The sequence below is a fragment of the Equus przewalskii genome, chromosome 4 (genome assembly GCF_037783145.1).
Source record: "Equus przewalskii isolate Varuska chromosome 4, EquPr2, whole genome shotgun sequence".
In the NCBI taxonomy this organism is placed as follows: domain Eukaryota; kingdom Metazoa; phylum Chordata; class Mammalia; order Perissodactyla; family Equidae; genus Equus; species Equus przewalskii.
The window spans coordinates 65039456-65054580 of record NC_091834.1 but is presented as its reverse complement, the minus strand read 5'-3'; the positions used below and the strand labels follow the sequence as shown (position 1 = coordinate 65054580).

Sequence of the window (15125 nt, the reverse complement as noted above, 5' to 3'; positions counted from 1 at the left end):
CAAAAGACGTTTATTTCTGACAGTTCTGGAAGCTGGGAAGTCCAAGATCAAGGTGCTGGTTCATAGACATTTTCTTACTGTGTCCTCACATGACTGAACAGCAGAAAGCCAAACGAGCTCTCCTGTCTCTTCTAATCAGGGTACTAACTCCATTCCTAAGGGCTCCACTCTCAAGACCTAATTGTCTACCAAAGATGCCACCACCTAACATCATCACATTGGGGGTTAAGATTTCAACATATGAATTTTGGGGAGACACAAACATTCAGTCCACAACACACACTAAAGTTTGAGAACCACTGCCTAGATAAAGCATTGTTCTCTCCTTGGTTCAGAAGCCAACAGTGTAGTAGGAGAGACAGTCATGTGAACATATAATTGACATCAATCTAGTAAGTGCAGTAAAAGAGGAATATATTAGGTATAGTGGTTGTGCAAGGGAGAATGTGAGGGAAAAGGGAAGTTTTTGCTTTTTGAGCATCGAGAAATTTGCACTCTAGTTTCAGAGACAGAAGAAGGGCAATTGGTTCCAATATTGATAGAGTATGTTGGTTTTGGTTTTATCTTACATAAGCAAACAAATATCTTATATTTGTTGGTTTGAACAAATAGTTCAAATGACTTCAAATAATTCTGAACATTTTGGCAGGATCAGCATAATCATTGTAGCTACTCTTTACCTTGCCCACCCTTCTGGCTATGATTGTACCTTTCACATGTATATTATTCTTGGAATTAATGGTTACGTAGTAGTCAGAAGAAATCTTTTAAAGATTTCCAAGGTAATAATATACTCTCTTTGCCTTGAAAAATAATTTAGTGTTACATATTAGAAAGGCTGACCTTTACTAATGGTACCCACTTTATTTATCTATTAAATCCAAAGTAAGTCTACCAAAACTACTGTCTCTTGCTTTGGAATATAACAGAACTAAACATTACAAGGCACTGTTGTAGCTTGTGATACCTAAATCACTTAACCAATTAGGTGAGTCATCCTTTACTTTTCAGGGTACAGTACTGTAGAAATCCTCGCAATTGGCTTCCAGGCTAAACAAATTCTTTGCACTTTTCATTCTGCTGGAAACAGGGATTAGACATAAAGTAAACAACATAGGCTGTCTACTCTTTGTAACATCTTCGAAGAGATGGCCCTGATATGCACCAGTTTTCAATCACTTAAAAGGCAATAATTCAATTATACCGTCCTTTATATAAGAACTGCCATTGCTTTCAGTTCACTTGCAGGCCTGAGACAAGTAAATCACTTTGATAAAATCCCTTTTTTCTCCCTCCTAGAGACTAGAATAAGTAATGATTCCAGTGATGTACCAAGGACAAAATGGATATAATGTACTTCTTATAGAAAACCAAAATATTTCATAAGGCAGTGATTCATTGTGTTATCTGGAAAATGATTTTTCTTGTGTGTGTATGTGAAGCATGTTTAAATCATTTTATATAAGGATACTTCTAGAGAGGCAAATACTACACTTTGTTTTTGAACTCAAATGCTTGGACTGGCAGTTTATGTGCATAGGATGGGAAGAAAAATATACTTTAGAAATACATCATCCATAATTTGGGCCCATTGATGGTCACTCCTTTATGACTAGACAAAGAGAAAATATTTTCTAGGGTATTTGAAGCGAGTTCCTTCCTCATGTGAAAATAACACCTAATTCTTTTCTAAGTTCATTTTAAATATTAGCAGTATGACACATGGCTCAGACCTAAAAGGACATCAACTTGAATGTATTTTATAGTTGTCATTTTATTAAGGGTTGCTCAGCTCACTTGATTTACTTCTTAATGACCCAAGTTATTGAAAAAGATAGTCACTCTCTAATACTGTAGAGAATTAAGTCCTTAAATACTTGACATTGACTGTTAAGGCTGCAGGGGTCCAACATTACCAGAGAGCAGGCATGTAAAGATTAAAATATATGACAGTTGGCAAATTGACTAATTAGGGTCAATGCCATGCCAAATTATCCTTTCCATTAACTTCTACATTTAATATATTTACTGGTGTCTCTTAGTAAATGAGAAAATCTTTTAATTTCAACAAGTCTAACTTAAGGGATTCAACAAGTCTGTTCAAGGGATTTTTAAAAATAGGTTATACTTTTAAATGAGTGATACAGATGCCCTAAAGCTTAATATTTTATCTTTTATGATAGGTATAATTTATAATAGAGCTGCAAGTAACATTCTAGTCAAATTCTCTCCTGACTTTAGCATTCAATTTATAAGAAAAATTCTTTTATTTGGATCACATTACTCTGAATTAGGATTATTCAGATGGGTAGAATAAATTGGAAAGAATATAATCTAAGAGAATAAAATATTTTTACCTGCTCTAGATATACGTTTATAAGGCAGTAATATTTACTGAGTAGCTCCTATGTGCCAGACACTATTTTGGGCAATTCAAATGCCTTATCTCATTTAATCCTCCTATTTACATTTATCACTATACCCTGCTTTATTTTTATTCTTCCATAGCACTATCATGACCATCTGATATGCTACACATTTTTCATATTGTCTCTCTCTTCCCTCTAACCTCTTCCCCATTAGGCAGAGATTTTTATGTTTTGTTTATTGCTCTCCCCACAATTCCATAGTGCCTGTTCATGTTCATAATAGGTACTCAAGAAATATTTCTTTTTGGTTGAGTGAATGGCCCTGTGAGGCAGGTATTATGCTCCCCAATTTACAGACGAAGAGAGCTTAAGGAAGTAACAAAACTAGAATGTGAAAATGGTTCTAGGTTGTCTACCTACTCATCTATCCATTCATCCATTTGACGAATGACTTTAAAGCCCATGGTATTTCCAATATACCACACTGCCTCCAATGCATTTACTATGTTGACATAAACATCAGCATGATAATGACAATTTTTATCAATTCATCATAGTAAGTTCCCAAAGTATCAGTGTTAGACCAGCAATTATTTTCCTTTTGTTCATTGGTAGGTTATCATTTCTCATGATATTTTATAATTTGTGATTAATTTTGAATAAATAATAAATATGTCCAAAGTTCAAACGGTACAGAGGAGTACCTGGTAAAAAGTATCCATCACATGCCTCTTCTCCATTCCTAAACTTGCCTGCCCATTGGAATCATCTGTAGAGCTTTAACAATTACGGAACACTGTGTCTCACTCCCAGAGCTTGTAATTTACTTGGCCTGTGGGTGTGGCCTAGGTTTTGGAATTTTTAGAAGATTCCCAGGAGGGACTTTGCTTCAGGTAAAGGTAAAGCAACAACAAGCAAGTATACCCTCTTGCCTTAAATAACTAAGAAACACAAAATATATGAAACAATATTTTTTATGACATTGGACACCAGGAAACAGAAGACAATAATCCCCAAGGGATGGGAACCAAATGAGGTGAGCTGTATGACAGCCCCAGCTTATAGTCTGAGACAGTATCTAGACCATGGCACAGGGAAGGAGAATACAGGCAGAGCCTAGCTGACTCTCTGAGTTGAGCAATCAGAACTGAGCATTTGATGAGACAAAAACAGTGAGAATCCACAGGACAAACTACAGAAGAGGAGAATTCTGAAGATCTACAGAGGGTACCTCTTGAGTGTTCAGCTGAGACCTGATTAGCACATGCATGTGAGGAAACTACCAGAGGCTGGGGAAAAAGTAGACAGGAAATGAGTAAAGATACAGAAGATTTGAACAACACTGTCAACCACCTTGACCCAAATGACATTTATGAACCACTCTATCCAACATCAGCAGAATATACTTTCTTTCGAGTGCACACAGAACATTTACTAAGATAGACCATACTCTGTGCCACAAAACAAGTCCTAATAAATTTAAAGGTATTCAAGTCATACAGAGTATGTTCTCTGACCAAAATGGAATTATATAAAAAAGCAATAACAGGAAGATATCTGAAAAATTCCCACATATTTGGAAACTAAATAACATATGTCTAAATAACCCATGGAGCAAGGAAGATATCAAAAAGGAAATTAGAAAATATTTTTAACTAAATTAAAATGAAAATAAAACATACGAAAACTTACAGGATGCTGCTAAAACATTAGGGGAAATTTATAATGCTATATACCTACTTTAGAAATGAAGAATGGTCTCAAATCTATGAGCTCAGCTTCCATCTCAAGAAACTAGGAAAAGAGCAAATGAAACCCAAAGTAAGTAGAAGAAAGGAAATAATAAATATCAGAGCAGAAATCAATGGAATGGAAAACAGGAAAACAATAGAGAAAATTAGGGGGACCAAAAGCAGAGAAGATTAATAAAAATGGCAAATCCCTAGCTAAACTGATCATGAAGAAAGGAGAAGAAACACAAATTACCATTTTCAGGAATGTGAGGAGTAATATAACGACAGATTCTACATATAATAAAGGAAGGATAATAAGGGAATATTATGAAAATTTATGCTTATAATTTCAACAATTTAGATCAAATAAACAAATTCCCCAAAGACACAAACTACCAAAATTTCATTAAAAAAAAAAAAGATAATCTGAGAGCTTTTAATTTGTAGTTACAAACCTTTCCACAAGGAAAACTCCAGGCCCAGATGACTTCATTGGTGAATTGTACCAAACATTTAAGTAAGAAATAATAACAATTTTACCCCAACTCTTTTAGAGAATTAAAAAGGAGGGAATACTTTCCAACTAATTATATGGGATCAGTATTATCTTGATACTAAAACTAGAGAAGACATTACAAAAAAAGAAAACTCTAGACCAACATCCCTCATGAATGTAGATGGAAAAATTCTAAACAAAATTTTAGGAAACTTAATGCAAAGAGAAGGATAATATATCATGACTAGAGTTTAGCTCAGGAATGCAAGGTTGGTTTAACATTTGAAACTTAAATAATACAACTGACCATATTAAGAAACTAAAAAAGAAAATAACATGATCATTTTAATAGATACAGCAAGAGCATTTAACAAAATTCAACTTTAAAAACACTCATAAAACTAGGAATAGAAGGGAATCTCCCAGTCTGATAAAGGGCATCTACAAAAAACCCTAGAGATAATATTATATCTCATGGTGAGAGACTGAATGCTGTCTCTAAGATAAAGAACAAGTCATGGATGTCCACTCTTACCACTGTTAATTCAATATTTAACAAATAGCTCTAGGCATTGCAATAAATCAGGAAAAATAACTAAAAGTCATCATGATTGGAAAGAAAGAAGTAAAACCATCTCTGTTCATAGACATCTTGATTATCTATGTAGAAAATCCAAATCTACAAAAAGCTACCGGAAGAAATAAGTATGTTTAGCAAGGTCACAGGATACAAAATCAATATACAAAAATAAGTTGTATTTTGATGTACTAGCAATGAACAATCAGAAATTGAAATTAAAAAGCAATATTTACCATAACATGAAATATTTAGGGATAAATCTGGCAAAAGAAATGTAAGACCTATACAGTTAAAACTACAAAAACATTGCTCAGAGAAATTAAAGAAGACAATTAAATGGAGGGATATACTGGTTCAAGGGTAGAAAGACTTAATTTTGTTAAGATGTCAATTCTCCACAAATTGATCTACTGATTTAACACAATCTTGATCAAAATACCAGTAGGCTTTTTTGTAGAAATTGACAAACTAATTCTAAATTACATGTGGAAATGCAAAAGAACTAGAATAGCCAAAACAACTTTGAAAAATAAAAATAAAATGAAGTACTAATACTACCTAATTTCAAAACTTTTATGCAACTTCAGTAATCAGGACAGTGTGATTTTGGTGTCAAGATCAACTAATAGATCAATAGAACAGAGTACAGGGTCTGGAAGTAGGCCCACACATACATGGACAATTGACTTTTGACAAAAATGCAATGATAATTCAGTGGAAATGGGGTAATCTCAACAAACAGTGCTAGAATAACTGGATATCCAATAGCAAAAAATGAACATCAGTTCATTCCTTATAACATATTTGAAATTAACTCAAGATGAATCATAGACCTAAATGTAAAACCTAAAAGTTCTAGAAAAAATTTTAAGAGAAAACTTTTCTGGTCCTGAGTAGGCAAAGATTTTTAGATATGAAACCAAAAGCATAATCCATAAAATTACTAATGGATAAATTGCACTTCATCAAAATTAAAAACTTCTGCTTTTTAGAAATACTGTTAAGAGAATCAAAGGACAAGCCACAGGCCAGGAGAAAATATTTGTAAATCACATGTCCTATAAGGACCAGTACCCAGAATATATAAAGAAATCTCAAAACTCAATAATAAGAAAACAAAGAATCTACTTTTAAAAATTAACAAAATATTTGAACAGTTTACTAAAATAGGTATATAGAAGCTAATAAGCACATAAAAAGATGCTCAACATCTTAGTCATTAGGGAAATGAAAATTAAAACTATGATTAGATACCAGTACATATATATTAGAACAGCTAAAATTAGAAAGATTGGCCATACCAAGTGTTGGCAAAAATGTGGAGGAAGTGGAACTCTCATACCCTGATGGTGGGAATGCTAAATGGTACAATTGCTTTGGAAAATCATCTGGCAGTTTCTTAAAAAATTAAACACACATTTACCATACAATCCAGTTATTCCACTCTAAGGCATTTTTCCAAGAGAAGCGAAAGCATATGTCTATTTTTCAAAAAGTATACATGAATATGTATAGCAGCTTCACGTATAACAGTCAAAAACTTGAAAGAAGGCAAATATTCCATCAATAGGTGAATAGATAAACTATAATATATTCATACAGTAGAATGCTACTCAAAATAAGGAAGAATAAACTATTGATACGTGCTCCAACAAGATGAATCGCAAAGGAATTATGCTGAGTGAAAGAAGCCAGATAATAAAGAATATATAAGATAGAATTTCATTTTTATAAAATTTTAGTAAATGCAAACTAATTGGTAGGGACAGAAATCATACTAGTGGTTTCCTTGGGAAAGTTTGTTGAGATGGGGACCAGGAAGCATGAGGGGCATGAGGTATTAGATGTTTGTTATCTTACTTATGGTGATGGTGTCACCAGTCACATAAGCCAAAAGTGATCGAATTGTACATTTTAAATGTGCCACTTACTGTATGTTAACTGTACCTCAATATAGTAGTTGTTGGATTTTTTTTTAAAGATTCCCCAGGTGATTCATATGTATAGACAAGTTTGGGAATCACTGCTCCAATCCCTCAGATTTCTGGTTCCACTCTACAGAGGCAACCTATTTTAGGCAGTTTCTTATTCTGGAAACTGGAACATTCTGGAAGTATTAGGCATATATGAACATAAATACTCCTTGTTTTAAATTCAAAAAGGGCATCTTTATACACTGTTCTGTACTTAACTTTTTTCACTTACTGTGTCTTGGAGATCATTCCTTTTCAATAAATATGGAATAGTCTCATTTTTTTAACATCTATATGTTAATCCATTGGATCTGAATTTTGTCTGATTCCAATAATTTTGAGTACATGAGGTGGTACTATATGCTTATTTTAAAATCTTTTGGGAGCAAAGATGTAACTTGAATAGTTTCTAGAATTTATTTTTCTTTTAGGCATACCCTTAAGTCCTCATTTGCATGCTATGTAATATGACAAAATGCTTTCATCTATGTGAACATACAAGCTTTCTAGAACACCAAATTCACTATGAATTAGTATTTTTTCACTGGTAAAGTCTGTATATCTATGTGAAATGTTGACAAGTGTTACATTTTGGAAAGTTATCGTGACACTTTATTTGCTTTCCTTGTCCTCTCAATATGAAATTTGGTATTTGCTTTGTCTTTCATTCAACACAAATGTTTTTAATCTTTTTTTGGTCCTTTGGTGGTTAATTCGTATTCGTCTTTAGGCCACAGCTGTTCTGGAGATGTATACTGTGTAAGTTAACCTGTTACTTGCTCTTTTGGCAAAAAAATTATTTGGCTAAACTCTTGCTGGCTTTTTTTTTTTAATAGCCGGAGGTCAAAGTGGCCAATACGAAAATAATTTTTGTTTTTAAAGTTAACCACAGTCTTTAGTTTTTAAGCTATGCTGCAAGAGAAAGACCATCTACAAACACGATGGACAAATTTATTTGGGGACCTAAATTCCGTAATGGCCATTTATGTGTCCTTCACAGTTTTCTATAATTTTCAGTCTTAAAGTAACAAGAATCTCAAAGTGTTCATTATTCAAACTACCCATATTGTCATATACTCTGTGCACTTACTGGGTTTGTTAGTGAACATTGAATCTTTTTATGACTAATGATATTTTGAACTTTTTGCCAACATTCATCAGATGTTGAGTCAACACAGTTTGTGTCAGTTGAGTAGTTTTGCACTCATTAGCTGATGAAGTCAGAAGATTCATTGCAGCTCCTCATAGTTAATTCACACACTCATTTTTCACATCATTAAACTCTATATTCCTATGATCAGATGTTGTATCACACACTCATTTTTCACATCATTAAACTCTATATTCCTATGATCAGATGTTGTAGCTCCTTGTCCACCTCTTTGTTCCTCATTTTGCAGGATTTCAGGGAATTGTTCCCATCATATCCAGTTATGTTTGCTTGTATTTGTACATCTGAGGTCACCTTTCTGAGGAGTCTACAATGGAATAAAGTTACATGTTTCGAATGTCATTTTTCCCTGAAGTGGTGGTCTTTTGGCTGAGAAAATAGTTTTACTGACTAGTGAATTACCTTTTACACCCCTCTCCATCTCTGAGTACTTAACTTCTTAGTTTACTCAAGATGCGTCGTTCTCTAACCTAGGGAAAGTGTGGAGAGCCTGATTCAAAAGCATTCCTATGCCCGCTCACCCATTCGCACTTATGGAGGAGAAGAGGATGTGCTGGGGGATGAGGTTCAGACAACACAAAACAGAGGTAAGGCAGCTTCTGAATTTTGCAGTTGCTGGGAGCAAGAGCACCTAAAGGAGAATGAAGGCAGGCAGGATTAGAAGAGACTTCTAATCCTCAGGGTACCCATTGCCCCAAAAGTATTTCAGGAGCCTCTTCAGGAAAGCACAGCCCCTGAGGCTGATTTTCACACAGTTCATTATTTTGCCTTTGAGTCTTAAGTGATTCTGCCTACTGAAGGTTTCTTGGGGTTTGTTTTATAGTAAAAGGACATCAAGCCTCTGAGTCAGGGCTCAGGAGTTACTTGTCTGTGATCCACTACCAAAGAGCTGTTGGACTTAGGGGGCAGTTCCTTAGTCTTTCTGAACCTCAGTTTTATAATCTGAAAGTCAGTGAATATATCTGTTCCACTTACATCAGGAATATCTTATTAGGATCAATGACTGAAACAGAAAACACTTTTAAAAAGAAGATTCTTCTAGTGAAGGGCATTACGTAGAGATGGTGGCCCCAGTGGTGAGAACAGGGCAGTACTGAAAAGTTCCTTTGTCATAAAGGCTCAGGGAGGAGCCCTCTGCACCTGGGAGTCCAGAGAAAAAGAGACCAGAGGGTGCCCAATCCTGGGCACAGGGATGTTCCAATGGGCAAAGAGCCCTCTGTCATATTTTTACGTCCATAATATGGAATAGCATAATCAGTCAAAAGATAGGACATCTCTTATAACTAATGTAAATGAGTTACTAGTAATTATACATTTGGAAAGTTCAGTGTCAACTCTTGTTTAAACTTCCAGATGCTGTGATGTAAAAAAAAACTTTTGCAACTTGTCAAATATTTAATAAAGAATTATGGAAGCTAAAAAAAAAAAAAAAGGAAAAGAAAAGCACTCTTGTGGGTTCTCACAATGGCTTTGGAAACCGAGTAGCTTTGTTGAGGCTGGTATGTCCAGCCTTCCTTACAGGGATGCTGCAGAGATTAGCAAAGATATCCGCAATTTGGAGCTCCTTTAAAGGGAATCAGGTGACTGCCTTCAGGCAGGGTACTAGTGCTCTCTGGGGGTACACAGGCCACCTAACAAGTTAAGTCTTTCTCTATTTAGTAAATTCTCTCTTCCATATATGATTTAAATGATGTCTTCTTATCTAGAAAGGTAGATTTGCCTCGTGGTTGACATGTTTGTCTTTTTAAATTGCAGATCTATTATATATTTTTAAAAATAAATTAATCCTTACGGATAATGTAATTCTTGATTTCCACATTGAAAGAGAGTTTCCAGCCTAATGAGTTGTTTTTCCTTTCAGGGTCAGCCTTTACAACATCTGATAATTTGTCTCTCAGTTCCTGGGTATCATCTTCATCCAGTTTTCCTGGATTTCAGCACCCACAGTCCCTGACTGCTCTTGGCACCAGCACAGCATCCATAGCAACACCCATTCCTCACCCCATACAGGGTTCTCTGCCACCATATAGCCGACTTGGGATGCCTCTGACCCCATCAGCCATTGCCAGCTCCATGCAGGGCAGTGGCCCAACATTCCCCTCATTCCACATGCCTCGGTACCATCACTACTTTCAGCAGGGGCCCTATGCTGCTATCCAAGGACTGCGCCATTCCTCGGCTGTGATGACACCATTTGTATGACTCTTCTAAAAACAGGAGAATCCAAATCCAGAATGTGCAAATGGGTATGGAAATATAGGACAGGGTCGGGTGGGTGGGATGTGGGGTGTTGGAGCAGGGGCTCTCCAGGAGACATGGGACCTATTACAGAGGAGAGCTGGACTCACAGTAAAACCTGCCACTGAGGGAATGTACCATGGACCAGGATTCATCTGTAGTTGGGGGACAGCTCTTGGGTTCGAGAAAGAATCAGTGTAAAGTTCTTAGGCAGCCAAAGTCCTACAATTAATAGGATATCAATTTACCCAGAAAGTTTAATAATACAAGGCAGATGAATCTTAAGGTGCATCATTCCTAGTGATTAAAAATGCTGTGTTGATGCAGTAATGTATAAAATCAACATGTATAGATTTTCTTTCTGCTTTCCACAGGTTAAAAAAACCTTCAAAGAGGCAATACTGTATAACATACTTACCATAATGCATAACGACTAACTTAAGTCCATTTCTCCTTGTAGAAAATGAGAGCCAATAGAGAAATATTTGTAGTGCTGTAGCCTAAGCATGTTTAGTTTTCCTTTGTGTTAGTTTGCTGGGGAAGGAGCTGAGATAATGCCCATACATCCTATTTTGTGGATGAATAGGTGGTAATGACTTCACAAAGTTCTTTTTGTAATACTGAAGGGCCAGTACCTGACAAGCTCTTTTTCACAGGCTTGTCTTCTTTCTTCCTAATTCTCTTTCTTGCGACTACTTGTCACTTATGTAGGAAAAATCTTCTATATACAATTTTGAAGCAAGAGGTTTTGTGTGTTATATGGCAAAACTGAGGTTTTAGTTTTCTGGGCTGCATTCTAAATACACTACTGACTTACTCACTGAGGAAGGTAAAGCCTCTACATGGTGACGCAGAGGCTTTCTTCTACTTACAGCTGCAATAAAAAGATGGTTGCCCTATTGTGAAAGGAATTTCTCTGCCACGGGTGCCAAAGGCCCCTTCAGTTTTACTTCAGCTTTGGGAGACCTCATGGATGTTTAAATGTACCAGGCCAAATTCTCCTTTTCAATAAATCCGCTTTGTTCTTAGATTAGCTGCTGCCACTGACTGACAAGGATTTGTGAATGACCATTCTGAATGCCCACAGAGCCATCATTTAACCTATGTTCATGAGAAGTTATGTGTCCATATATCTGATTTGTCCTTTTTTCTTACTGTGTTACATTCAGTGACTCCTTTACCACTTTTCTAGCCCATTACATGAAATTTCATGTTAATTCAGTGACTCCCCAGCTGAAACATTGGCAGTGCTTATAAATAAGTCTAAAGCAGTCATCCACTTTATTTTCAGCTCTTGCTGTCTTCTCACGCCTTCCTTTAATGTTTAGTATAGTATTAATGATATTTTAGTTATATATAATCTGTATATTATTTTTGGGCAACATATATCTAAACATTTACAGTCAGGGTAGAACATTTGGCATTTTGCAAGTTTATTTCCCTAATAACAGAAATTTAATGAAGTTTATGGTCCTTCAACTTTAGATATAATGTATTCTAGCTACAGGATATAACCTGTCTTCTTCACAAGGCTCCCCAAAACTCTATTTTAATTTAATTTAAATTTTGTATATAATATTCATTCTACTCTGTTCTGACTGCAAAAGTATTGAATCTTAAAAGAGATGGGAACTACCACTGCTGAGAGTAGAGGTGTGTTTGGGAGTAAATGCAATATGCTTATCATATCAGACTCCAGTGGGATTTTATTTGGTTGTTTTAATGGTAGGCTTTTCCATATCAAATGCCTTTCTTCGGCACGCCCAGCCTGTGAAACAAGGCATAATGGCACAGCCTGTCTACATGATGCCGTTGTTGGATTATTCTGCACTTGCCTTTCTCCCCTGTATCCCAAAGGGTACTTCTGGAGAAGCATGGGCTATGTTAACCAAGCATCTCAAACTCCTATGGCAGACACTGTAGGCTAATTCCTATCTTTCTCCATGTTATTCTATAGTATCCACAGGTAGTTTGTTTTCCAACACAGCACAGATGTGCTTTTCTTTAAAAAAGCAGTTATGAGTAATGCTTAAGTATCCATAGACCTTAGGATGCTGATTTAATAGTTGGCCTGTTGCCAGTGCTCCTTTTAGTACAGAGTCCTTCTGCTTAAAGCAGGAATAACAAAAGTAGATGCAATTTTACATGATGCTATTGAATACCCTGGTAAATTACTGGTCTGCTGAAGTGAATCTGTATCTCAGTTTTCTTTCCAATGAGAATGAAAGGAACATTTTAATACTATTTTGACATTTTCCCCAATTGGTGTGTCTCAAAGTAGGTTTGTATGTTTTTGTTAAATATGATTTTACACCAGTATTTCTTGACTTCATAACTTTTATTTTGTAACTAAGCAATATAAAACTAAAAAAAAGTAGAGTGGTTAGAGAAAAGCAAAGACTAAGGTATCAAAGAGTGCTCTTGGAAAAATCACACCTGAAATTCTAAATTGGATATATTTTTTAAGTATTTGGTATTATTTGAACCAGAAAGAAAAAGTACAAGTGATATGGAGCTTCAACTGATCAGAGTCACTCTAGCCGTGGGAACCAGGAGTAGATATTTACCCTGCGTGGGCCTTTCTGAGCTATTCTGGTTGTTGATTCTTACGTAACTCCTTGGGTATTTCAGATTTAAAAGTCTAAAGTCTATTCTACCAAAAGTAATTGCAAGAACTAGATAATTAGTGGGAAAGCCAATGGAATAATAAAGAGTATGAGTTATAATATACTTGGAATAAGTTCAGGGTTTCCCCCCAGGTGTATTACAGGATCAAAAAGCACGGCTAACATGCAGTGCTGCTAAAAAGAGCCACTGCTGCCAGAACTGCTTTATCTAACCCAAAAGAATTAATTCATAACTTAATAGGTTTTGCATATGTGGTTTATTTTTAAAACATTTATCAATAATTCTAAGTTCAATTATTTCTTTTACTTGCTTGAAATTTACTTTAAAAGTAAAGTAAATCTTCCTCTCTCTTCTGTCCACCCTTAGCAGCATAAACATATCTAGCTTGTGTGTAACATATCACAAATTGTTAGGTAACAAGATCTACATTAATGAATTTATATTGCATTGCTGGTCCTTTTGAGTTTATAACAATGATACATTATCTGGAAGGCCTACCTCCATTCTTAGTAGGAGGGCACAGAGTAGGAGATATTAAGTTTTCTTATACTTATCATCTAGCAAAAGCCTATGTAGGGTTATACTATAGGAGTTACATTGACTTCTTATATTGGTATTCCAAGACCCCGCCCCCCCCACCCCATCCACATCTCAGTCATTGTACTTCTCCAGCCACAACATTCCCCCGTCAAAAAAATAAAAAGGGAACCCTCTAAAAGCCAAAGACAAAAGAATTCTTAAAGAAAAGGATCCCCATTCCCATAATGTCAGTGATTTTTTCCGAGAGATGTTAGGATATTTATCCCATTTCTGAATTTCATTTTAGCTTTTCAGGCTGTCCTGCTTATATTTAAGCTGAATTATATACTGAGAAAAATAAACTTCAAATAAAATGGGTGGAGTGACTTTACCACCCTATTAAATATGCAGTCATGCTTAGCCATGACTCAGCATCTAAAGTTCAAAAAATTCAGTATGTAATATACAGGGACACATGTTGCAAGAAAAGCATTCTTTTTACTCAATCTTCCATTGACTAAGCAAAGAAAACTGTTTTCATTTTAAGTGTGTATGGAATTGATAATTATTACAAATAAAACAATAATATACCCTAAATCTAGACTAGACAGAAATAAAGCACTGGGCAGAAAAGATTTTCAGTTGGCTCCTTTATAGAGCCCGGCTTGGGTGGAGGATGGATTTTATATGTTTTTGTATTATTTCAGAATGCAAGGATTTTATGTAAACAAGCAAAGAGAAGGTTACAAACTCTTAAACCTTTAGAAAACCATAAAATCCTTTCTTCATATTCCATGCCAGTTATAAAATATGGCAATACTTATCTTTCTTCAGCATGCTTAAATATGGAACAGTTCATTTATAAATATTTGATAGGCAAATGATCCATAAGTATTTTGTGGCCCTTCTTTCTCTGTTCCTCCCTGGATTCCAATCCCCTCCTTTGATATAAGAAAATAAAAACATTTTGGTGATATAATACACCTGGACAAAAAATACAATTTGTTGTATTTTACTTCTGGTACATTGCAATACTGTATTTAGTTGTTGCTTTTTCTTATTTTCAGAAACCTAGAAGAAGGTCTTTTATTTCCTAAAGGATAAAATTGGATGTGGCCTCCTTAGTGGGCTCTCTCACACATCTACTGTTTGCTGTGTCATTTGCTTAATGAATTGCGTGAGAACAGTCACTGTAATGAAGTGTGTGTGTTGGGGGGTGGGGGGAAGGGCATGGGAAATGTTTTATGAGAAAAGAAGTTATAAGCCTAATACTATGAAGTAACATCTAATGAAGTTCTTTTTAAGTGCAATATATTTATTTCTGCTAGAAATGTATTATCAACATTATGTAATATTTGAAGCATTACATGTTATTTGTAAACAGCTTAAAATTATATATTACCCAAAATTGTACAGAA

The 15125-nt window shown here is 35.3% G+C and overlaps 1 protein-coding gene across 1 annotated transcript in view; it reads left to right on the top strand.

Annotated features, from left to right (window-relative positions):
* The window catches only part of TBX20 (T-box transcription factor 20), a 55617-nt gene extending 40492 nt beyond the window's left edge, over positions 1-15125 (top strand). Inside the window, exons 7-8 of the mRNA XM_008523702.2 lie at positions 8797-8909; positions 10184-15125. Coding sequence (XP_008521924.1) covers positions 8797-8909; positions 10184-10524 — 454 coding nt within the window. The 3' untranslated portion in view covers positions 10525-15125. The remainder of the gene's footprint in view (positions 1-8796; positions 8910-10183) is intronic.